The sequence below is a fragment of the Hyperoodon ampullatus genome (genome assembly GCF_949752795.1).
Source record: "Hyperoodon ampullatus genome assembly, chromosome: 15".
In the NCBI taxonomy this organism is placed as follows: domain Eukaryota; kingdom Metazoa; phylum Chordata; class Mammalia; order Artiodactyla; family Ziphiidae; genus Hyperoodon; species Hyperoodon ampullatus.
This window is the reverse complement of record NC_136928.1, coordinates 29,745,126-29,770,879: the sequence shown is the minus strand read 5'-3', so window position 1 is coordinate 29,770,879 and position 25,754 is coordinate 29,745,126. Positions and strand designations below refer to the sequence as shown.

At 44.0% G+C, this 25,754-nt stretch overlaps 1 protein-coding gene across 1 annotated transcript in view; it reads right to left on the bottom strand.

Moving 5' to 3' along the window:
• Positions 1–25,754, bottom strand: part of AAK1 (AP2 associated kinase 1) — a gene marked incomplete at its 3' end in the record, with an annotated part of 155,371 nt that overhangs the window by 42,842 nt on the left and 86,775 nt on the right. Inside the window, exons 4-12 of the mRNA XM_079720514.1 lie at positions 25,099–25,207; positions 23,249–23,391; positions 13,153–13,274; positions 11,740–11,821; positions 11,100–11,232; positions 8,091–8,194; positions 5,695–5,774; positions 1,637–1,791; positions 354–676 (exon numbers count right to left, since the gene is read on the bottom strand). Coding sequence (XP_079576640.1) covers positions 354–676; positions 1,637–1,791; positions 5,695–5,774; positions 8,091–8,194; positions 11,100–11,232; positions 11,740–11,821; positions 13,153–13,274; positions 23,249–23,391; positions 25,099–25,207 — 1,251 coding nt within the window. The remainder of the gene's footprint in view (positions 1–353; positions 677–1,636; positions 1,792–5,694; positions 5,775–8,090; positions 8,195–11,099; positions 11,233–11,739; positions 11,822–13,152; positions 13,275–23,248; positions 23,392–25,098; positions 25,208–25,754) is intronic.

The window sequence follows — 25,754 nt, the reverse complement described above, 5'->3', positions numbered from 1 at the left end:
TTATACAGCAGAAACACACCACTGTAAAGCAAATAGACTCCAATAAAGATGTTATAAATAAATAAATAAATAAAAATTTTAAAAGAGTCCTTAAAAACCAGCTTCCTTGCTGAGGTTCCCTGGTGAGGTGCAGAATTCCCCATGGCCTGAGAAGAAGCAGGGGAGGGCTGCGAGTGATGCAGTGAGGGTTCCACTGTGTCAGGTTTAGTGTCTGCCATCTGTGAGTACAACTCTGTGCCGGGTCATGGCTCTCTGTCTTCCTAGGGCTTCCCAAGGAAGACACCTGCACGTAGTGGACCTTTTCACAGGGATGACTCACATATGCCAAGAGAGGGTCAGATGCACTGCCTTACCTGCTGAGCCTGGGCCTGCTGCTGCTGTGGCTGGTAGAATGTGCCCGCTGGCTGCTGTGCAGGAGGCGGTGCCGCCTGCTGCTGCTGTTGCTGCTGCTGCTGCTGCTGCTGCTGCTGCTGCTGCTGGAGGAAGAGCTGCTGCTGGTGCTGGGGTGTGGCCTGGGCCTGGGTGGGCAGACCCTGGGCCTGTGTGGAAGGCGGCTGCTGTGGGGTGGGCGGAGCCTGGGGCTGCTTGGGCTGAGACTGCGGTAGGGGTTGGCTGGGTGGAGGCTGGGGTTTTGGTTGAGGAACGCTGGCTAAAAGGCCAGGCTGATTGCTGGATCCTGCAAGGAGAATAAACTCCATATAAGGGCTCAAAACTCTTCCAAACGAACGTGGCTTTCTTTCTTGCCAAAGCAATAAAGAGGGGGTGATCAGTGGACAGATAACCCCAAGATCCATGGGCTTCTCACTGTCCTTGCACCTGGAAGGCCCTTCCTTCCTCTTGCCATACTACGTGCTTCATATTTTTCCAAACACGGTCCAGTAACAGTGTTCAATGCTTGTCTCCCTCAAAAAGTCCTCCCTTGTTCACCGTCCCATTTAGTCAATGACTCCTTTAGTCGCACCTGAGGATCTACATATTCAACTGGACTTTGATGCTACGGTACATAAACACGATCTTTGCATTTGTGGCACACTGCAGGACAAAAGCATTCTTTGATGGTTTACATGTATGTTACACAACCCCAGTCTGGATGCCTGATTGTAAGTAAATGACCACCAAATTCACCAACAGCAGCTTCCTGCGATGGCTGTGTTCAGCTACTTGATAATTTGGGTCAATCCTCTTTACGAAAGGAAACTCGGTCCGCTCATTAGAAATGGAAAAACAAAACATGAAGAGGTGACAGATACTTCAAGAGACCGAGCATTAAAGAAATAATTCCTCTGTGTCCAAAAAGTTTTTTTTTTTTAATGCAAAGAGAAGTATATGAAATAGAGAGGGAGGCAGGGGACGAATGGACCACACCATAAAATCAGGGCCAAGACTAGAAAAAATAGAGACAACAGGCTTCAGTGGCCTTGGAGATCCACTGGAGAATTCAATGAGAGGCCTTCCTTTTGGCCAGCCATTACCCGTACAACTTCAACGGCAGCTCATCTCTAGTTGCTCGAGGAAAACCATTACTCTTTACATGTCTCTAGATTCCATTCCAGGAAAAACCAGGCTTTCCAAGACTTCTCTATGGTCCAGGATGACAAAGAGGTGTACCAAGTTTCAAACCAACCTAGTTACTGACCTGTGGCCTGAGGTGGGGGCTGAACTGTGGCCCTCTTTCGAGGTGTCAGGGCTGGCTGGATGGGAAGGATTCCTGGGTTGGGCTGAGTCTGCCCAGCTTTAGGCCTCTGGCGGGGTGCAATTGAAGTCTCTGTGGTGGGAATGGGATCTGTCAGTCTAGAAAAAGAAAAGGGGAAAAAAAAAGTTGCCTGTTAAAGGGTGAGAAAATGAAGAGGGGGTAGACAGAGTCCCTGATGTATAAGCTTTCACCTCCACATTCATCCAAACCTTCCACATCCACTTAATCAACATTTCCCAAAGGGTATTCCACAGGATGTTACGTGTTACTAGATGTTATGAAAAAAAAAAGGTGGGCAAATAAGTTTTAACACACTGATCAAAATATCAAAATAGCAGATTCCTTGCTAGAAAAACTTTTCACGTGTGAACTTGCAAGGAATACCTCAAAGAGAGCATTATACAGAATGCAACGTTTCTCAAACTTTTTTGATCTCGGGACCATTTTGCCTAATACTTCTTAGGATTTCCTAGAATATACTTTGAGGATAATGCAAAGAGGGGTTTAAAGCAGGTGGTTTTCAGATGTAGAGGGACTCAAACTTGATTCGAACTAGCTGTCAAAATGGTGTCTCTCTAATAAGAAGCATCAAATGAGTTAATCCAATAACGCAACTAGAAGGAATAAGTAAATAACACAAGATAAAGGATTTGGGGAGTGTGACAGGAACTCTATATCCTCCAATACACATATTTGCTTTTTTCCATGGTAATAACAATTTTTAGCTGGACATAGGGTCACCCAGAGTAAAAATCACATTGCCCAGTCTCGCTTGTAATCAGGTATGGCCATGCGTCTAAGTTCTGGCCTACGTGGGATATAAACAGGTTGTTATGTAGCAGTTTCTAGAAATGTTAAGAAACTCTGTGCATGCTCTATGTCTCTCTTCTTCTTTGGCAATTCCTGATCCTGCTGCTTGGAAGAGGGATGCTGCCATATTGGCCTATGAGGGCATGGCCACAACCATAGGGATGGTGGAGTGATGAGCTTAAAGCAGCCTGGGTACCTGAGGGCTTTGTGGAACAGACCTCCATATGAGCCCTGGATTACTTGTCTCCAGATGTTGTTTACTTGAGAGAAAAAAAAAATCTATCTTATATAAGCCACTGTCATTTGCACTTTCTAGAACTCATAGCCAAATCTAATCTAAATGAGTACAGAGTGTAGTCTGCTTGCTCCCTGTGATGGTGCTACTACAGCTCAGGTGGTAGCTTCCCTTGATTTAGAGCAATGCAGGCAGCTGGCTACTGTCTAACTTAGATCAGAGTGGCTATCCTTTGAAAATGCACTTTAGGGAGCAATAGCTGAGGTGAAGGCCAAAATAAACAAGCTTCTTGAATATTTCCAAAATATATCTGGCACAGCCTCCAGAAAATGCAAAATAGGAAGCAGAGCAGCTGGCCCCATGTCCTTCCTCATGACATGTCTCCAAGGCAAGCCCATTCTGGACCCTGAGGCTTTTCACTGGCATCCTGCTCTCATGCTGGGTGGAAAACCAGTAATATAAAAGCTATGACATTGGAGAGGCTGTGACCTGGGGAAGGGAGGTGGGAAGGAAAACAGGACAGATGCTGGGAAAGAGGAGAAAGGGGTCAGAAAGATCAAGCCAAGGGTGAGGGAGGTAAACAGACTTCTGTAGAAAACCAAATGCCAAGAACCTCCACACTGGTCTCCTAAGGGTAACGTTTTTAGAATCAGTGGGATTTGGAGTCAAAGAAAACCGTACTTGAACTCTAGCTCCCCACTAACTAACTGTGATAATAGACATGCCACTGAACCTCATTTAGCCTGGGGTCCCTTATGTATAAAATGGAGATAATAATACCTACTTTATGAGGCAGATGTGAACATCAAATGTATCAATAACTGTAAAACCATTTTATAAACTGAAGCGTGCTCAAAGTGTTAGTTTGTATGGACCTCAGTATATTGTAAGAAAATACAGATCTCGAAGCCAGGAGATCTGGCTCTAAGTTGCCCTATCTGTGTGATCCTGGGCAAACCACTTAACGTGCAGAGGAGAAAGAGTGAGGATGCTGGAGCTCTGGTTCTTCTGCTAATCACATACTGACTAACTACCCTGAGCAGCTGACTTACAATTCTGAGTCTCTGTTTCCTTATCTGTGAAGTGAGAACAGCAACAACCTCACAGATTTGTTTTAAGGGGGGGAAAAAGGTCATCTTATTTATGTAAAGTACCTAGTATGGTATCTGGTATATGTGATGCCTCAATGAATAGTGGCTACTTTAAAAATAGAGTTTGAGGACAATTCCCTGGTGATCCAGTGGTTAGGACTCTGCACTTTCACAGAGGGCGAGGGTTCAATCCCTGGTCGGGGAACTAAGATCCCACGAGACGCTTGACGGGGCCAAAAAAAAAAGGAATCTGAAAGAAGAACCCACCTCTCAGGACTGGGGAGCAAATGTGATCATGCAAATGAAATCACTGCAAATTATACATAGGACAGCTTAGATCCAAACCTCCTGGCTGTAAGGTCTGTATATTCTTGCAGCATTACTGAGGTCCATACAAACTAACAGTTTGGGCACCATAGAGTTTATATAAGTTACACAGTCACAGGAGTGTTTGATGTTCACATCTGCCTCATGATGTAGATATTATTTTCTCCTTTTTACACAACACAGTACCACTCAAACGTCAGCAGGTATTATAATTTTTATAAATGTGTATGCTTTGTGGGAATGGATCTTTGCTTAGCCTCTATACATACCAAGTCTGGGCCTAGTACAAGATGGCCATAAGCCCAAAAGATGAAGCTAATTAAATCAGCCCCAAAAGCAATTCCTAGAGGTGAGCATGGCAGACTTGCTAACATATAAACAGACTGCAAAGTAACATCATGGACGTAGTTTGCTAAGTTTGTTAAAAACCAAAGTCTTATTACTTTAGAGCCACATCTGGAATAGACACACAACAGGAATTCTATAAATATTCAAGAATTTTCTAAAACAGAAGTTATTTTACTCTTTTATTAAAATTCATATATTCCCATCTAGGGTGCTTTGTTGATACAGTTTGCACTAAGGCTTCCTTGCCATGGGAGTGTGGTAGAAAAGGAGGGTATAAACAACTCTGGGACTACCCTGAGAATTTGCCATTTGGAAGGCATGGCAGCCATGAGGATGTGCCTTGCAGACCTTCGACTACCAGGGTGTAAAAGACCAAGTGGCCCAGCTATTGTGCTCCTGAAATCCACTGCCCTGTGTGCCCCGAGGCCACGCTTCCCAGAGGCTGCTCTCAGCCATAATGTCCCAGCCACAAGGATATTAAGGCAGGCCCGTTCCTAAAAGACAGGACTCCTGGACAATGCACCTTCCTTACCTTGTGTGGCAGGCAGTCCAGGTCTCCTGGAGCCAACCTTCTCCTCCCTGCTCTGGGTCGACTTCCGTGTTTTCTGATGGCTCTCCCAGCTTCCTCAGCACCCACTCTATTTTCTCGCACAGGGGCTATTTCCCCAAATAAAACCCTAGCTTCTTGACTCCTCTCTTGACCTGCTACTTGGAAGAACCTCCGTTATTTAGAATGTGATTACCTAAGATCCATAGGCTCTTTTGCTGTTCGTGGACTCAATGCTTTGACCTGTACTTTCCTAATGTGGCTGGAGCCACAGAAAGTAAGATTTCCTGGAGATTAATGTGGTGGACTAGGCTATGCAAAGGCCAGGACACATGTTTAGCAATATTGTACTAGCAATACTTAAGGTCTGCTGTCACCGCACCTCTGAACACCCTGCACCTATTCCCAAGCAAAGGGAGTAGCTGTGGGGTTCTCGATTCTCTTTCAGATGTAGATCTCTGTATCTTACTATATTCCAACTTGCACTCCCAAAGAACAGTTTCTGCCTGGGGGAGACGGAGCTTCCTTTCCTGTTCTGTGCAGCCTCTGGCCACAGCAGCATTAAGAATCAAGAACCAGAGGCGCCCTCCCCTGCTACTACAGCAACTGGAGTCGGACATGTGCTCACTAAGGCATTTCTTACCTGGCCTTTGGCTGGGTCTTTTTTGCAGCTGCCTCACTGGCTTTCACTGGTTCAGGGAGCTTTGCAGGAATGGGAGAGTTCTATAGAATTGAAAGAAAATTTTAATAGGACACCAGAGATTTTTAAAATAATTGAGATGTAACTGACATACATTATATTAGTTTCAGGTGTACAATACAATTGATTTGATATTTGTAAATATTGCAAAATGATCACCACAATCAGTCTAGTTAACATCTATCACCATACGCAGTTACAGAATTTTTTTTCTTGTGATGAGAACTTTTCAGATCTACTCTCTCAGCAACCTTCAAATATGCAATACAGTATTACTAAGTATAGTCACCATGCTGTACATTACATCCCCATGACTTGTTTATTTTATACCTAGAGGTGTGTACCTTTTGACTCCCTTCTCCCATTTCGCCCACTTCCCAAAACTCACCCCACAGATTTCTTTGAGAAAGAATAACCAGCATGATTGGGCCAATGGAAATACACATTAGGGTCTTCCGGAGTGGCTTCCAGACCCTGATCTCTGGTCTGGGAAGGGAAGAAGTTAACCTAAGTATATCCCACTGGACTCAGCCCCAGTCAGGGAGGCAAAGGATCTGAGAAGGGGACAGAGCAGCCTGAGTACAGCACACTCCACCCCCGTCATTCTCAACCTTCTGGGCCAGGCAAGAGCACTGGGGCTTGATCTCAGCTCCCTGCCCCTCCTATAGCACAGCTTAGAAGTGATGTTATGAAAGGAACGAAAAGAGGTCTGTAAGCTATACTTAAGCTCTCAGCTAGATCTTAGAGAAGTTGGTGCTGACTAGGGGGCCAAGCCAGGGTGCATCTAGCCTTCTGTGAGAACGCTGGGAGAAACCCACAGCCGCGGTGTGTGTGGTTGCTGAGCCAGCCCCTCTTCCCAGCATGTGAGGCACTGCTCAACCCACAAGGCAGGCGGAGCTCCTCGGGCTTGGATTCTGCACCATCCGTCTAACAGCGCCTCCTGTGGTTAGGGAGCCACGAGACCACGGCTGACCACCACTGAGCAAGTGCCAAACGGCTTGAGACTGGTGAAGCTTACTTTTTAAAAAACGAGTTACCAACCTGAATGCTTCCAATCCTATTTCACGTTATTTAACTTCATGAATGGGAAAGTGGGACAGCAAAAGGGATCACGTTGTGTTAGGTTACTGCACAGTATCCTTCGTTTTAATCTGGGAAACCCGAACCATGGAACACTAATAATGAAAGTGGCTTTTAGGAGGCACCTCCATTTCCTTCATGTTTTCAGGTGTGTGTGTGTGGGGGGGGATTTGGGCTAGAAAATTTCTCCTGGCTTCTCTCCCACCCTCCAAGCATTCCTCTCCCAAGGGAAAGGGGGAACTTACTTGACTGATAAGACTGGGAGAGAAAAGTGTGCTGGTCTGGCTTGCCCTCGACCCCCTCCTCTATGGACGAGCCTGTCCCTCAGGAACCAGGCGTTCGCTGCTCAGTCATGTGGTGCTAACGTTAGGGAGCCTGACTGGTCAAGCCACATTCCCTGACTCAGTCTTATTAGTAATAAAGCCAACATGCCGAGCTCCATCTGAATGATTCCCACATCTGATTCCAAATGTGGGAGTGAAAGAGAAGTGTTACTTATCAGCACCCTCAAGCTCCAGTAGTGACATCAGAAGTTCATTACCAGAGAAACTAGTAAGACAATTTGCGATTAGACATTTTTTACTACAGCATCCATTAGTAAAATATTCAAGAAAGTTGAATCATACTATGACATGAAAAATATGCCAAGACTACAAGAAGGGTGTTTGCAAGCACCGTACTCTGAAAACTGTCTGTAGAGTGTAGGATGACTACGTGTAGAAGACATTCTGATGGTCTGACATATGTGGGGAGGGTAGAAGAAAAGGAGTGTGAGTTCCAGACTGGCCAGCAACAGAAGCGAAATCAAGGAAGGTCTGCTACAGCAAGGAGGAAAGGAACAAGGGGCTTATGTGCCACTAGGCACAGGGGCAAGTCCAGGGCCTTGCCTTAGGGAAGCGGCCCAACCTCCTCTCGGTAAATACAACAGGCACGTTGGCTCTCAGGGAACTGGGACAGCTGACAGGGTAAAGTTGGTCAATCTTTACCCAAAGTGTTCAACTCAATCCCCAGGGTGTTTGCATGTGTGTGCGTGTGTGTGTGTGTGTGTGTGTGTAAAATTGCCTCAGTTTTATAATTAAATTCTATGGGAAAATTGGATTCCCTTTATAGCAACTCCTTCATAGTTAGCTTTGTTTGAATGCCCCCTAATAGATAAACCAAGGGACGCCTTATTCATTTAAACAGCTGATTAATACCCCAGGAACGCTAAATGACAATTCAATCATGTTTACTTCCCCTAAAAAGCACCTTTCACATACCTGTACATTTGGAATTGGGCATTCTTTCTTGAGTAGTTTAAATGAGAAGTAGGAGACCTGGTAAATATCTGGCCTTTTGTCAGGGTCTGGTTCCAACATATACCCTAAGATAAACATATATGAATTATTTAATAATACCCAAAGAGTTATTACATTAGATAAGAAGCATAATTTCTCTATTACCAAAATTCTGTCTTTTTAAAATTTTTATTTCTCATAAAACTCAGACAGTACGATGAGACCTTTTCTTCCCCTCTCAGAAAGGGAAGCTCTAACTTTCCTAAAATTTTAAATATCTGCAAGAAAATAACAAAGTTTTTGAATTGTAACAAAGATACTTTAAGTTCATTCACATTCTATCTCCTGCACAACAGGGACTCGATTTCTCAGTGTGGAACTTAACACATTCATCTTCTGGTACCTAGGAAGTTCTGGCCTCCTTCTTTCATACTATCAGCTAGACAAATGATTTTTCTTGATAATTATAACCAAAACTCAAATTTCATGAATTTACTTATTATTCTTTTGTTGGAGGTACGACCTGGTTTCCAATCTAAAAGAAATGACAAGATAACAAATACATCTCTGCTTTTACTGTGATCTATAGATCACATGTCTGTTTCCAGATCCTTTAAGCTTCTGCTCCTTCTGAAGCTGGAAAAATCCCCAGGGGAAAACATCTTTGAGAAGACACACAAACACATACACATATACATGTAAACAGCAACGTAAGGCAATTTATTGCTTAAGTAATCAAATGAATGGTTCGGACCCTAAGTTGAGAAAAGACTGATGAGGCTGCAGCCTTATGAAGGCCTTTGCAGAAGAGGCAGGAGCAGAGATGGTCCTTGAAGGCAGGAAAAAATTTAGTCAGTCAGGGCAAAAGCAGAGAAAATGACATTCCAGGTAAGAAAACAGTCTGAGCAAAGACGGACTTGGAGAAAGGCAACAGAACGCTTTGTTGCAAGGAATAGAGGAACCAAGAGGACAGGGCAGAGGTCTCCTTGTCAGAGAATAAAGGGAAATAAGGTGGGGAGGATGAAACCAGAATATATGGGACCATTGGCAAGCTATGAGGTTTACTGAATAGGGACATGATAGGGTGGTATTTTATAAGATTAATCTCATAGTGAGGGTGTGTTGGACAGACGGAGGCCAGTCCACCAGGACAGGCATGAGCTGACAGGGTCGGTATATATTATGGTGACAGTGATGAGAACAGAGAGAACGTCAAGAAAATGGGAGAAACTTCAAAGAAAACATTAATGCTGCTTAGGAAATGACTGACTCTATCCTGTCTTGCTAGCCAGATCCAAAGAAAACTTTAAATTTCAGTCATCTGGGCTTGAATGGCGACACCACTGATAGAAACTGAAAAGGAGAGGGGAACCTTGTACTGGGAGTGAAAGGGGGATGTGTGTATGCGTGCGGGGGGATAACAGGAAATTATCAGACCTGTGAGTTAGGGTGACAGTGGACTCTTCCAACGGTTTGTAAAGTGAAACAGATCAGAGTTTAGGAAAGATGCCATGTTACAGACATTCATAAAGAGCTGTTTTTCATAATATGAATTTGCTGCACAAAAGTTAAAAAAAAAAATTTTTTAGCAAAAATTCTAGCAATAAATTTGGTGATTTCCCCATATTTCCTTGCAATCTCATTTACATAGCTGCAATTTTAGTACAGATATCAATATAATGCTTTACCTCTGAAAACATCCAACAGCCATTAAACATGATATTCCATTCCTTTAAATACTGCTCCCGCTTTTGTATTAATAAACGGAAGAGGCGGATTGATAAAACTCGTGTAAACTAGTATAATGGAATGGGTAGTCACTTAAAAGCTACTACTATGTTAACTTGGGTACGTTACCTATACTTTTTGAGGCTCCGTTTCCTCATTTGTATAATAGGGATAATTATATTTACTATATAGCAGTGGTCCCTAACCTTTTTGGCACCAGGGACCGGTTTCATGGAAGACAACTCTTCCATGGACGGGGGTGGGGGGGTGGGGGGGTGGAGTTGGGGGGGAATGGTTCAGGCGGTAATGCGAGCGATGGGTAGCGGCAGATGAAGCTTCGCTCGCTTGCCCGTCGCTCACCTGCTGTGTGGCCGGGTTCCTAAGAGGCCATGGACGGGTACCGGTCCACGGCCCAGGGGGTTGGGGACCCCTGCTATATAGGGTTTTAAGAATTAAATGAGGTACAAGTAGGCCTTCAACAAATGTCAGATGCTCCTCACCACATTTGCGTCTTCTATTTTCTCCAAGTGTATCCCCACCTAGGACCCAAAGTGCGTTACTCAGGATTCACAATCTGTGATTGTTAAAATGTGGATACTAAACATCTTGACCGAAGTAAAAAGATAATAAAAACCTCTGTTTCTTTAGCGTTCCAATACAGGGGGTTGGGCAGAGATTACTTATTCTGCCACCTGGTTAATGAACATTAGTACATATGCTTACTATGATGATACAAAAGAGTGGGGAATCTTAAAAACATTTTAAAGCATTGAGTTTAAATGCTTTTTATCAAAATCCAGTGATTAACCTAAATGAGAGGAAAAAACCTAGTTCCACAGAGTTATATAGTCTTAATTATGTATTCACTTCAGCCAATGCATTGCAATCATTTTAATTTGAGTTGCTTCCAGTTTTGCAAAGATGAATTTCTTATCGCTTGATATGAGTCAGCTGGACTCCTTTGGTACCACAGCTTTCATACAGACTGCAAGAGAACAGAGCAGTACTGTAATGCTCAAAGCCCAGTTAAGATTTCTGCTCGGGTGGCCAGCCCAGGTGTGAGACCAAGTTTAGATTTCTGGCAAAAAGACTCACCACTCTAACTAGACACCGTTACATGGTCTTTGAGTGACCAACAGTTATCAACTCATTTCTTTATTTGTGCATCCCACTCATCACTCCTGGGATCTAATCCCTTTATCCTCCAATCCATTCCTAGAGATTAGAAATAAAAATGTGAAACCAGAAACTTGAAATACTTACTAATTAGGCAATGCATATCTTGGGAATATCGAGAGTTATCAGGAATTGTGAAGTTTCCATCACAAATTGCCACTTGACTCTCTCCAAATGGCAAAGTGAAGTAGCATAATTTATACAACAAACATCCAAGAGCCTAAAAAAATAAAAAAAAAGCAGATTGCTACTAGTGATTTATTTATCATAACTGCAAATGGGTCTGCTGAGAGATACTGGCACCATCCACATTTACAGCCGATCTAAACACTCTGTACTATTAACCCACTAGAAACTTGAATTTAGAACCAACATTACTGTTTATCTGCTAAGTTATAGTATTTCTATCCTCACTACCAAATTGTGCTCCAATAAAGAACAAGTATTCAGCTGGTTTTGCTCTTAAGAACTAGTAACACATATGTGAAAACCACCTAAATAATGGGCAGGTCACCCGAATAACTTTCACAGAGGTCTAAAGTAATTTTCTTTGACATGCTTCAAGAAGCAGTGCCTCATCACCTCGAGTCAAGAATAACCCTGAGGGATAAGTAGACAATGATATGGTACAGTGGCCACTCTTGCTATGGCACTGTCTGCATTAACTTGGGAGTTAATGGCCAAGACTGCTGACATCTGAGATGTGGATAGGTTAGTTGACACCTACCCAAATGTCTGCCTTCGTAGTGATGATTTTGCCACTGTACAGGTTGACCATTTCTGGTGCTCGATAGGACAGCGTTGTGTATCTACAATCAAGAGATTCATTTTTTGTTAAATATGTCAATGCTATAATTAAAAACCAGGGGTAGCAGAATTACTTTAAAATATATATATATATATGTATATTAGTGGAGTCTAGTTCCCTGGGAGCATCCTGGAGAAGACAGTATGGAATATTAGTGCAGGTGAAATGAAGAGCTGTCCTTGGCACACACCCACGGCCCTCTAGCTGCAGTCCTTCCAATCTAAGAGCAGGTGGGGACGCAGACACTAAGGTATTAAATAAACTCTAAAAGCAACTTTTCTTGCTCCTCAAATAACAAAATCTTCTCCTGTAAATCCTCGTGGTCTGATAGTATATTTGACTGATTTGTTTTTTTTTAAATAGTAATCCCTTTAGATGTGGCTCGACACAGAGATGTAATACTGGCTGGAACACTCAGGAGGATAAAGTGGGTCCTGGCTAGGCTGGGAGGTGGATGGATCTTTGCTGCCAGCATAAGGCTGAAACAACAGTTTTCCTCTTATCTCTGGCTCAAGAAAAGAGAAGGATAAGCTCATCTTCAAAGTGAGAGTTACCAAGCCTGTGATTTGCGCTGCTAGAGTCTCTAGAGCCCAGAGGGCTCTGCGGTTTAGGTGCCCATCAGGGCCTTGGACCGTAAGTCTTCCTGCCCCAGGCTTGGTTGCCAGGGGTGAAGCAGGAAAGGAGAGAGAGGATCAGGATATGTGTGCACTCTAGGCTGCTGATTTATGAGCAGTAATAGTGAGTGCTGGTGCCTGTGAAAAATCCAACACTCTGGACAACAGGCGAAAATGGGTCAGGTTCTTACTAGAATCACAAATCTAAAGAAGCTTTTTTCTCGTGGAAGTCAGTGATTCACTATCTGTAGAGACTTTAACAGCCCTACGCACCATTAATTCCACTAGACTGCAGGTGAGCTCCTTATGAGCAGGAAGGAATACACAGCCATTTAGGTTTCAGTAAAAAGCACAACCAACTGACTGGTAATGTCACAGCTGTTGTGATCCCACTTAAAAGCATCACAGTACTTCTAAAGTGTGTGCACCTTTTTAAGGGCTATGTGATGTAAATCAAAAGATCTATGTATAATGACCATAGGACCATTGATAAAGTGCTGTAAGATTCTTTCATTTTACTCCACTGCTCATTGGTCATGAACCCCTTCCCCATCCTCCACTTAAAATCCAACAACCCAACTGCCAACATGATGATCTGAGACGAGGGGCAACTGACAAGCACCACTGTCTTCTCACCCTGACCTTCTCAATCATGAGCTGAAGGTAAAACTGCTGATCCGATAATGGATAAAATTCCGAGAAAGGAGGAAAAGCTTACTTCTTAATCTCATCTTCTACTGCATTGACTCCTTCAGTTTGTGGATTCTGGAATTTGTTGGTGGCACTTCCAAAGTCACACAGGACGTAGTGGCCTCGGTCATGCAAGAGAATATTTTCAACCTGAAAAACATCGCCCAGCCGCCCATTCCAAGATATCGTTTAGTAATGTGTTTGAAAAGTTGGTTTGCATACACATCAATAAGATACTTTATTTCTGATAATCTCATTAATGTGCATAGGAAAGTTATTCTCCTCTAAGTATGTCAACAGGGGTCATTCCAAGTGGAACAAAAAAAAGATGCACAGCAATAGGGTAAAAAAAGGAAATTCCACAGTGGGGAAGCAAGAGTCCCATTTTTCCAGATTTCTAGTCACATTTCTCAGCTCTGCAGAAATAATCCTTATAGTTTTAAGCCTCTGTATCTTTATTCCTGCCTTTCTTTCAGTCTAAGATGCTCCCGATGATCACCAGCTCCCTACCTAACTATCCAAATCCCATTCACCTTTCACACTCCAGTTCCAATGCCACCTCTTCTTTGAAGCATTCCTCAGGCCCCCACTCAGACAAATATCACTCCTTCCCTACGTTCCTTCAGTACTCTGTTCTTCCTGATGTCAGTGATTTCATTTGGGCCTTATAAACACATATATCAATTTCTTTACTACGATAGGTTAGGATTTTCTGAATTAATAAATATTTGCTATATTTTGGCTACTTCTCAAAGTGATTAAAAGCCTGTGGGCAAATGCACAGTTCTCCTGTTAAAGTACCATCCTTATATTTTTATAGATGAATTCTTTGGGCAGTGAGTTAGGAGTTCTGGGTAGGAGGGAGCTTCTGAAGACCAGACCCTAGTGAAATCCTTGGTATCAAAGGACACTGCCAAAGAAATAACAATTCCACAACAGTGGGCACTACTGTACTCACGATGTATTAATTTTTGGTATAGGTGAATTGAGCTGACTGGTAATGCTGGAGGACAGACCTGGCTATACGTGGGCAGTAAAATGGCAGCCAAAAAAACCTTGTTAGGTCAGTAAGTCTGTAGTCTCCATTGCCTTTTGTCTTCAGCCTTCCAAAGACTGATCACCTTTGGAAAACAAAGGTAAGAGTAGACTATAAGCTCCTTAAGGACAAGCACAGATATTTGTAGTCTTCTCTACCAATGCCTAGCATAGTGCTTAGAACAGAAAATGTTGGTTAAATGGAATAAACTAAAAAAGAGAAATGCATACAACACCCTGTGTGTGTATGTGTGTGTGTGTGTGTGTGTGTGTGTGTGTGTGTGTGTGTCAGTCTGTCAGAAATAAGATAGGAGCCACCAAATACCCAGGCCCTTACAATTACTGCTAGTCCTTTTAAAAATATCTTGTCAATTATGATGTCTCTTGCTTCTATACTTTAATTCGTCTAAAATTATATACCTACAAAATGTTTATTTTATAGTCTGTATCTGCTAAATCCAATACCTAAAGTCTTTGCTGCAAACTGACTCTGTAGTTTATTGTTTCTTATTCCTACTGAGTGTCAGTCACGGTACTGCTGTGAGGGGTTTTGTCATTGTTGTTAACTCATGTTCCTTGGAATTCATCTGTGGGAAGCCTTGGAGGCCTGAGTTTAAAGTCTATTATTCTTCCAGAGATAATTCACTTATGCACCTGGGGCACTAATAACCTATATCACTTTAATTTACAGTTTTGACCTTGGGATTTTTAGCCACACAGGCAGTGTGAACTATGACCATAAACTTGCGTGGATATGCTCTTGTGAATAAGAATTCTTAGGGGAGACTTGTTCCCCGAAGACAGGGCTGAGTCAGGCAAATATTTCCACCATCTACAGCTTTTTACAATGCTCATGAGTTTAATCTATGTACACCAAGTGAAACAGTCAAGCTATCCTGAACGTATACTCACTTTAGGAATCTAAAATAATTCCAACAAGGCAACATTAATATTTCCAATCGAATTTAGAGGTTATAAAAAGAACTGCTACCATTTACTGAGCTTTTACTAATACAAGTACTACTGTCTCAGCACTTTACATGGATTATCTCATTCAGTCCTCATAGTAACAATGTAATAATAATCCCTGTTACACAGACAGAGAAAGTGAGGCTCACAGTGATTAAGGAAGGAAGTGAACCTAGGCAATCCAACTCTAGAGAAGGACAGGGAATTGTCTTTCTGCCAGGGCAGGAAGCAGGTTAGAAGCAGAACAATTACTCCAAGCCCCCCATCCCCATCCTCCTACCCTGGTAGGGATGACTACACTCACCCAATGTACTGGATACAAGCTTAAGGCCAGGGGTATCTTAGTTCTTTATGTTCAGAAATGTCCCTATAATTAGGAACCTAGTCAATGAGGAACCAAGTGTCTAAATACTAGTCAGGCTGATTTGCTCAACGTCTGCTAAGCATTCCCCATATTGACTAGTTTGTCTTTTTATTCAATTGCTCCCTCTACTAGTCAACTCCTAGCCATTCTTCAAGGCCTTGCTCAAGCCATAACTCCTCAGCAGAACTTTACATGGCCGCCCTACAAAAATCTACAGAACTTACCACTGCTAGGAAGGGATGACAAAGACCTTCCGTCCAAACCAAGCCATGCCCACTGGTTACTTACCCTCTAGTCTATGGCTGTTTTTAAGCTCCAACAGCAGAGTCAAGCAGTTGAAACAGAGCCTATATAGCTGACAAGCCTAAAATATTTATTCTTTGGCCCTCTGCAGAGAAGTTTGCCAGCCTCTGGTCTATAATTATATTATGCTCATGTGTCTCCTACAATACCTGGCCAGTATTTCACACACATAAGGGACCCCTAAATCCCTTACTCAGTATCTTTCAGCAACAATCTTCCTTGCTGGCCTCATACATCCTACAGGGCACCTGTGAAACCATGCTTCTCCTGTTGTATGTGTGCAGTCCCTTCCTGAATCAGATTCTCTCCTTCTAATGTTGGAATGTACAATCTAGAAAACTGAAAAGCGAATTCATATCAAAACACAAACAAGGTAGTTCTAGGGAGCAAAATCACTGTTGGGGAAGGGAGGAAAGCTAAGTAGACAAAGGACAGAATAAAAGATGATGCACATCGGGGCTTTTCGTTTTGTCCCCCCACCCCAAAAACTAGGTTTGTATTTCTGGTTAGTTCCAGACTGACAGAACTCAGGAATTATACTATATCTAACCTGGTCCCCAGTTGGCCTCCCTCCCTCCCACAAAGATAATATGTACAAAACTATATTTACAGGAAAACCAGTTAAAAATTAAGGGTGTGTACAAAAATACACAAGGGAACCAGAGATATCAATGTAGGGAAAGCTTGAGCAATATCAAAGAACTATCAATTCAGAGAAGAAGCATAATCCCTGCTTTCGTTACTGTGCAAGTCTACTGGGAGGATCAGTTGAGATTATGAAGGTGAGATCGCTTGGCCACAGCCACTTTAGCAATAGCTGCAAGCTCCGCCCTCTCTCTATCCGTCCCTGTGTAACACCAGTGAAGACCTCTGAGCTCCAGATGGCTGCTGCCTGCATCATCGCCAGCACCATCATCAACAAAACACTTAACACAGAGCATGACACGTGGCAAGCACACTGCACCTGGGGTTCAGAAGACCTCAGGGACTATTTTAAATGTCTGGCCTTGGACCAACGTCTTTGGGCTTGTTTCTCATCTGTAAAGTAAAGCTGATAATAATTCTATCACTGTTCTTATGAAGCAAGTAAGAGAATGAACTGTAAATCTCCCTATACACGTGTAAGATAGGTATTGTTATCATTCCTTTATTAAAGAAATACATTTGAACTCCTACTACCTCCTATTACGTGCCAAGTACTTTTCTCGGTGAACAAATCAAAGTTCATCCTCTTGTGGAGCTTAGGGTTTGGTTTTTTTGGGGGGCCACATTGCATGGCATGCGGGATCAAACTTGTGCCCCTGCAGTGGAAACATGGATTCTTAACCACTGGACCGCCAGGAGGTCCCTTATTTTATTTTTTAATTTTTATTTTATTTTATTTTTGGCCATGCTGCAGGGCTTGCAGGATCTTAGTTTGCTCACCAGGGATCGAACCTGTGTCCTCTGCAGTGGAAGCGCAGAGTCTTAACCACTGGACCACCAGGGAAGTCCCTCTCATGGAGCTTAGAGTCCAGTTGATGATTTAAAATAATAATAATAATAAGTATAACTGCCCGGTAGTGATAAATATTGTGGAAAACCCCCCAGCAGATTAAATGTATGTAAAATAAAGAAGGATGCTACTATAAACAGCACAGTCACCCTGATGAGGGGAGCAGCCATGGACCACGTCGGGGACAAGCATTCCCAGTAGAGAGCGGCCAGCATAAAGGTGCAGATGTGGGAGCACACATGAGGTGTCTGAGGCACAGAGGCAGGCCTTTGTGGCTGGGGCAGCACCATCCTGGGCACCGGAAAACTGAAAACATGGGACCGGACATATTATGGGCTAGCGCTCTTATGAATGAGGAGATGAGATAATGCTGGGCCTTGGAGGAAGTGCAGGACTTAGATAAGTGGAGCTAGGAACAGGAAGGCACAGGGGCAGGATGATATAAACAACAATGGTATCAGCAACTAACAGAGCTTAATATAGGCTCAACCCTGCCCCATGTACGCTTCTACCTACAGTATTTTTTTTTTTTTTTTTTTGCGGTATGTGGGCCTCACACTGTTGTGGCCTCTCCCGCTGCGGAGCACAGGCTCTGGACGCGCAGGCTCAGCGGCCGTGGCTCACGGGCCCAGCCGCTCTGCAGCACGTGAGATCCTCCCAGACCGGGGCACAAACCTGCGTCCCCTGCATCGGCAGACAGACTCTCAACCACTGCGCCACCAGGGAAGCCCATACCTACAGTATTTAACGAAATTCTTACACAGCCTCACTGTCCGTCTTAACACACGAGAGAACAGAGTCCAGTTACCTAACATGTCTGAGGTCACAAGGCTGCGAGGGCAGGATTCGGGCTCAGGCTGCCACACGGCTGGGGCTTCACCCTCCCCTGCTGCACTGATGTGAGAGAAAGGAAACAATGAGGGCAGGTACCATCGTCCACCTGTGAGATGACCAGGGCCGAGAGGGATTCAAAGAGCTTAGGAAGGTCGGGAACCAACTGGATCTTCATACACCAGCTTCTGGAAGCTTCAGAGAATCTGCACGGTGACTTCGTTTTTGGCCAAGCCCTTCAGGAAGTCAGCCTGACGCTGGTTACCATCACTTACAACCGCCCACCTTTCAGCTCATTGAGAGTTTAACACTGCTGACCTTACTCCCAACCTGTCAGCCTAAGAGCGTTATTAAAGTTGTCACTCCCAAATTCTGCTCACAGCTTTAGCTAAGGGGTCTGGAAAGCCACGTCCTCCTGACCTCTTCATCTTGACAATATTCCAAGCAGATATGGCATCCAGGCATTTCAGCCACAGAAATTAATTTTTTACCACTAGAAATTGTGGAGGATTAGATGCACGCAGGTTTTCCAACCTGTGACTCCAAAAATAGGACAAGAATCTTCATCCTATTGTACTTCATGAGATCTACATCTCCTTTCTGACAACTGAGGAGACATTCAGGACTTTTTCAATCTAGAATGTACTTATTAAGTCTTAACCCTTTTTTCCCCCTTTCTTAAATGTTAGGACAAACATCATGGTAAAATACAGCAAAACCAAACAAACAGAAACCAAACTGAGAGTAAACAACCTTGGCCTTTGTTCTGGTTTGATCACTGAATTCACTGTGCAGGTCACGGCCTTTCTGGGCAGAGGCTTCGCCGTTGGTAAAAAGAAAGGGCTGGCTAACGTGACCGTCCCAGGTCTAGGACACCCCATGATCTGCAGGAATGACCTCTATCATTCTTCAGAGAGACGGCAATTAAACAATGGGGGAAATAATGAAAATGTTAGAACTATGTCCTGGAGGAGAGACTTTCAATAAAGACTAGAACTTCTGTCATGGTTATTTTTAGAACATAAGCTGCTTAAGGACAGGGACCGCTTTCAGCTTATTTCCCCTCTGGAACTTGGAAGAAAGACCACACACGTGGTAGGCAGGGCAAGAGAGGGCCCTTTCTCAGTTCTGCGTGTGACCAAGCTGGCCCCCGCAGAGGGTGACACTGGCTCAACACGGGGCCCTATAGCCGGCCTGGCCTGTGCTCCCTCCTGTGTGCCCCACAGACTACTCCCGAGGCGCCTGGTCGCCAAGGGACACCTCGCTCACAGGGGAGCAACCGGAGACCAGCCACCAGCACGTTCTCTGGCCAAGAGGACAACAAAGGACTTCTTGGCTCTGGCTACTGCTAGGACTGTGCTGGCTGGTTCTAGCCATGACAGGGAGCTCAGGGTGGCCAAGGCCCTGTGATGCAATGACAGAGCCAAGGCAAACAGGAAGCACAGGGGGACTTTTCACGCCTGCCTAGGAAGTTGGCAGTGCAGCAGGCAATGTGACTGCCCACCAAGCACACAGTAGTAGAAGTCAACAGGATCTAACATGCTAACAAAAGCATCCAGATGGCAATGAGTGTAAGATTTGGGGAATTTGGGAAAGCTTCAGCAAAACAACCGGGAGTCAACGACTAAAACCAACAGCAACAGGACTCCTCTAGAACAATCACCATCAAGGCCTCCTCAATGAGCCTCCTCCTATTTACACTCCTTATTTCCAAGGTCAAGGAGAAAGGGAAACAAAGTCTCCTGAACCACTACTGGCGAACCAGCAGCACACCCGATGGTCTTCAATACTGACTGAACACCATTACTGTGTGCCCTGCCCTGGGTGACGAAGGGGCAAAGGGCAGGGGCTGAGGAGAGCGTGGCAGCCACTCGCTTGTGCCCCAGCCTTACCCTCAGATTCCAGTTTGCTCCGAGTTTCTCTGCTGAGACATCTCACAGGCTGTTCAGAACAGTTCTGGCTGCTTGAGACCAACCCCCGACCGTGTCCCCAGGCAAGACACTGAGCTCTGTGCCTCAGGTTCCCATCGTGGGTGACGCTTCTCCACCACCTCACAGCAGCACTAATACGCTGGGAATGGGTAAACTGGGCAGGTGCTATTTACAGGTATGAAATGATTATCATTTAGGCCTCGTTTAAACAAACAAATGTTGAAAAAAGTTACAATAAAGGAAGATTTTGTTTCACATGGGAGTAGCACTCTCTAAAAGGATGCTCAATGGCCCTCTTGGTCTCTCCCCTTGCTCTCACCTCCCTGGGTGCCCGCTCAGGACTTTCCACGCCAAGGATGCGCCTGCACACTGACATGCATGTTCTCCTTTAGCCTCACCCTGACCCTAACAAGGCTGGCGCTGTTGTCTCCACCTCACAGACGAGGAAGCTGAGGCTCTGAGGCTAAGTGATAAGAGGAGCAACCAAGGAGCCTGAGGGCCCCGGGAGAACACGCTGCACAGGGGTCATGGGGAGAGACAGTCACAGAGGAGGCAAATGCCCTAGGCAGGAGAACGAGACAGGGATAGAAATGTGCCCTGTGCATCTGACAACATGAAGGACGCTCATCACTCACAGAGCTTACAATACAGTCGGTACAAGTTACTGTGCTATAGAATCTGAGTTCCAATATGAAATCGAACCCCATCTGACCTGGGGGGAGAATGGGGTTCTGGAGAAACCTGAGCTCATACGGGTCACAGAAGCAGTGCTGGTGCAACTGGGCCACACTTCTCCCCCTTTTCTTTGCCCCTCATGAACTCTTCTCCAAGGCAGGTGGCAGGAAGAAAGGTCAGGTCCTAAAATGTTGGTACCACTGCCTATTTTGCAATACATGCTAACATGCCCAAGAATTTCACTCATGGTTAAGGCAACCAGAAATAAACTGTCAAAACCTGAAACTAATACAACATTGTAAATCAACTATATTTCAATAAAAATAAATAAATAAATAAATAAAGTGTCATTACATTCTTAGAGGAGTGGCCTGCAGTCACTCTAGCCTGGTCTGTAACTGGCCTGGTACCAAGCCCTTACCTATCTCCTCACCTTCAAATGCCTTCTTGTTCCCTTCTCTTGGCAGTTCTCGGGCCCTGCTCTCTGCCTGAAATGCCCTTCATCCTCTCTGTGACCACCCATATCCCACCAGTCCTTCAAAATCCGACTTTTCCAGAAGGCTCCAATCACCATTGCCAGATCCCACTATCTGACCACATATTAAGCCACTTGAATCTCTTCCATTCATCACTTTGTTCTATAAAGTTTTGTATTTCACTTATTCAGGTTTCAATTCCCAATATTTCATTTACATTCTCTCACCAATCCTTTAACTTGATGAGCATAGGAACCATGTTGTATCTGCACTGTCCCCACAGAACTATGTACTTATACGATGTGAGGCTCATAGTATTCACTGAGATGTATCCTCCTCGCTCCACTCGGAAAAGGGGCTGACTGTGGGCAGAGGCACACTGGAGCAGGCTGTCCAAGGCTGTTGGAGCCTTCACACTCACTAGGGTGGGAAAATAAAATAGGACAATAACAAGTGGTAGGTCAGTGTGAAGAAATCGGAAACCTCATATGTTGCTGGTGGGATGTAAAATAGTGCAGCCACTTTGGAAAACGGTGTGGCAGTTCCTGAAAAAATTAGAGTTACCATATGACCCAGCGATTCCACTCCTAAGTATGTACCCAAGCGAACTGAAAACATATGCCCACATGAAAACTAGTATATGAATGTTCATAGTAGCCTTATTCATAACAGCCAAAGTAGAAACAACTCAAACGTCCACCAGCTGCTGAATAAACAAAATGTGATACATCCACAAAATGGCATGTTATAACAAAAAGGGACAAAGTACTGATATACACTACAACATAGATGAACCTTGAAAACACTATGCTTGTGAAAGAGGTCACATACTCTACAAGCCCATTTAGATGTAATGTCCAGAATAAGCAACAGAAAGTAGATTAGTGGTTGCCAGGGGCTGGGACAAGCGGAGAATGAGGAGTGACCCCTAATGAATACAGGGTTTTTGGGGGATGATGAAATGTTCTGGAATTAGACAGTGGCTATGGTTGCACAGCCTTGTAAATATACTAAAATCCACCAAATTGTACATTTTAGAAGAGTGAATTTTATGGTATCTTAATTAAAGAAACAAACAAACAAATAAACTAAAAAACACCCTCAGAACAGAAATGCTAGTATGCAGCTATGATCCTCAAACTTTAGAATATACAAAAACCACCTGGGATGCCTAAGATAAAAACTCCTGGACTTCCCTGGCACCATCACAAAAATTATAGCCCGAAATATTCAGCGGGGAACCCAGTAGCCTGCATTTAACAAGCACACTAGGGGACAGTGATGCAAATATTAGCCATGAAGCATGTTTCTCGAAACATACGTATAATGAAAAGAAATTGTAACTTAGAATCAGAAGAGCTGGATTCAAATTCTGATACTGCTCCTTCCTAGTTACATGACCTTAGTCAAACCACATAACCTCTCAGCTCCTGAGTTTCCCCAAACATAAAATGCAAAGAAGAATGTCTCCCTCCCAAGAGACAGTGCACATAAAGTGTCTAATAGAATACCTGGCACACTGTCAGTGCTCCAGAGATGCTAGTGGATCCTAACTGGGTGCCAATTCCATTCAACGAACATTGTCAAGTGACTACAGTACGAAAGGCCTGGTGCAAGGGGATGGTAATTAGTAGGACAAATTTTTTAAATCACCAATTAATGGATTTTACAAAGTATGAAATAGACTTTAAAGATCAAGCACCATTGTTTATAAATTTCAAATTAGCATATTACTTTTTCTGACCCTGGAAAAGTGAATTTGGGAGTTTATCAGGAAAAACAAAAAAGATGTGTTCAGGCATTTGATGGTTATAAAGAATTTCTGAAAGCTACTTAATAAAATTGATAGCTATATTGTACTGTACTGTTCTGCTATTTATTTTTTTCTTTGTACTTTCTCTCCCCAAGCAGAATGTAAGCTTAGAATCTGGTACCATGCCTTACACTTTTCTCACATCCCCATAACATCTACCTCATTCCTGGGGCAGACAGAAAATACTCCATAAGAATGCACTTAATGAATGCACTTAATGGTGATCTGTTACCTTCAGGTCACGGTGGATAATAGGAGTTTTGCACTGATGCAGGCGGGCAACAGCTTCACAGGTGTCACAAAATATCTGGAGTACTTCATTCTCTGTAAAACCTGTTTGCAGGCGCTGGTTCATCAGGTTGACCACCTGGCCTCCTGAGAGGGGCGCAGAGCAGAGGAAAGGTTATAAACATTCAGACCCATCACTTATCCACGAGAATGAAAGGCTGTCCACAGAGGAGCAACCTGGACTCGGCCCATCACTGGCTGAGCCAGGACTAAACCCCGGTATCTTGATTCCCAGCCTGGGACTTGTTTTCTATGGCGTCAAAACAGTTTCTTCGTTATATAAAGCAGCCAGATGTGAGCTGCCCTCATTCTGTCTTCAAGATTAGTAGCAGAACTGACAATATGATCCTGGCTCGAGTTGCCTGGTTATACTGTCCCTGTTGTGCATTGGACGAGGGCACAGGTTCAATCTGAGTATCTTTTAGTAAGAGTCAGATTGCACAATAGACCCCGGGAGGAGGAAGAAGGCAGTTTGATAGTCTGTATTTTAGGAACAGCTTGGTCTCTCTGGCTTTACTGCTTGCTGCCTGGTCTGCAGAAATGCTACACCAACATTTAATCTCTAGGACCGAAAGACTGACGACCTCGCTTAGAAAATTATCCAGTTCCCTGGACTCTCCTACTGACTCGTCTCTAAACATTTTACTGTCCAAAAAGGAAGAGCAGGAGACAAACTGTCAAGTTCAAATGTGGTAGTATTTTTTTTTTTTTTTTTTGCGGTACGCGGGCCTCTCACTGCTGTGGCCTCTCCCGTTGTGGAGCACAGGCTCCGGACGCGCAGGCTCAGTGGCCATGGCTCACGGGCCCAGCCGCTCCACAGCATGTGGGGTCTTCCCGGACTGGGGCACGAACCCGTGTCCCCTGCATCGGCAGGCGGACTCTCAACCACTGCGCCACCAGGGAAGCCCCGAAATGTGGTAGTATTTTACAAAATTAGGTTAACAGCTGTTACAGCGAAGGCTGAAATTATCGGTTAACATCACATTTGAAGCATTACTAACATATTTAATTTATGGACAGTATCTGTAAAGGCAAGGAACGTGTTAGTGGAACTAAGGGTGATTACAAAACTGGGCACCGAGCGGTGAGACGATGACCCAAGAATGTGAGTGACAGTGGCTTAGACCAAAAAAGCCAAACCTCCAAACAACAGCTGTATGAAATGCAGTCAACTCCGAATAAATTCATGCTACAGTCTGGGTTTCCCAAGATAAATACTGCTTGAAACTCTGAGCTTTCAACTACTTGACTCTACTGTTAAGGGCAGCATCATTTGAATGTAGCCTTCCTGGCAATCACAGATCTCCAGCAAGAAGAGCAGGGTCATTTCCATTAGACGAAAAGGATTCTTTGACCCCCTAATGCAAGGATGGTGGTGCGGGTGGAGAAGAGAACACACGAGTGAGGGAAGCTGAATTGTTCCCTTAGTCTATCTGGAGTTGGGTCTTTATTATGTGCCTTCATCATTTGTTTTAAAGCATTACAAAGAACATATTCATTCTCATTCTCATACATTCGCGTTCATATACAAGCACCAAACCTTCCCAAACCTAACAAGAGTAGAGTTTTGTATTATCTACCGCTCTGAGTTATCTGTGCCACTGATACTCGCCATTGTAAGAATAACCAAGAAGTGACAGAAGGCTCTGTATCTTTTAGCCTCTTAGTTTTCCAATCTTTAAAACCGGAACAACATACGTTAGAGTACAGTGCACATTAACTGAAATGACCCCACACCCTTGACAATCAAAGTGCTGGAGAAATGAGAGCTTAAGGTATGGCACGTATACTTACCCCTGCAGAAGTCCATCAAAATGAGCACTTCCCACACGTCACCGCTACTCACATTGTTGATACTGGAGTCAATGTAACCCACGATGTTCTTGTGCCCTGACAGGTCCCTCTGTAAAGAAGAGTTGAGAAATAAATGATCAGTTACAGACACCAGTAGAGATAGAACGAGCCAGGCTTTTCCATTAGCCCAGATAACTTCAATACACAGAGACAACACTAACAGTGACGAGAGACAAGACTAAGGGGCAGGGTCAAGAGCAGGTTTCCGCTGGTCTCTGAGGTTCACGGTCAGCTCTTCAACAGCAATTCTGCAACCGTTCTAAACCATAACGCTCTCCTGAACTAAATTCTAGAACCAAATGCACACACTGTGCCTACTTGCTCACGGCATCAGTGCTCCATATAAACCAGAAGCAAAGACTCCCATCTCCGGAAACACCGCAGAGGGGCTAACAGGTGAGTGACAGCATGAACTATTTAAATCTGTGAATTTTTAATTCAGAAAAATGAAACAGATTTTTTTCCTGGTTGTAGGAACACAAGTGAACTCAACTTGACTTTTAAACTAGTCATACTGTTTTTCTCCCTCTAGGAAATATATGAAAAGAATAACTGCTTTCTAAAGTTTTGAAGGGACAACAATGGCATCCAGACCT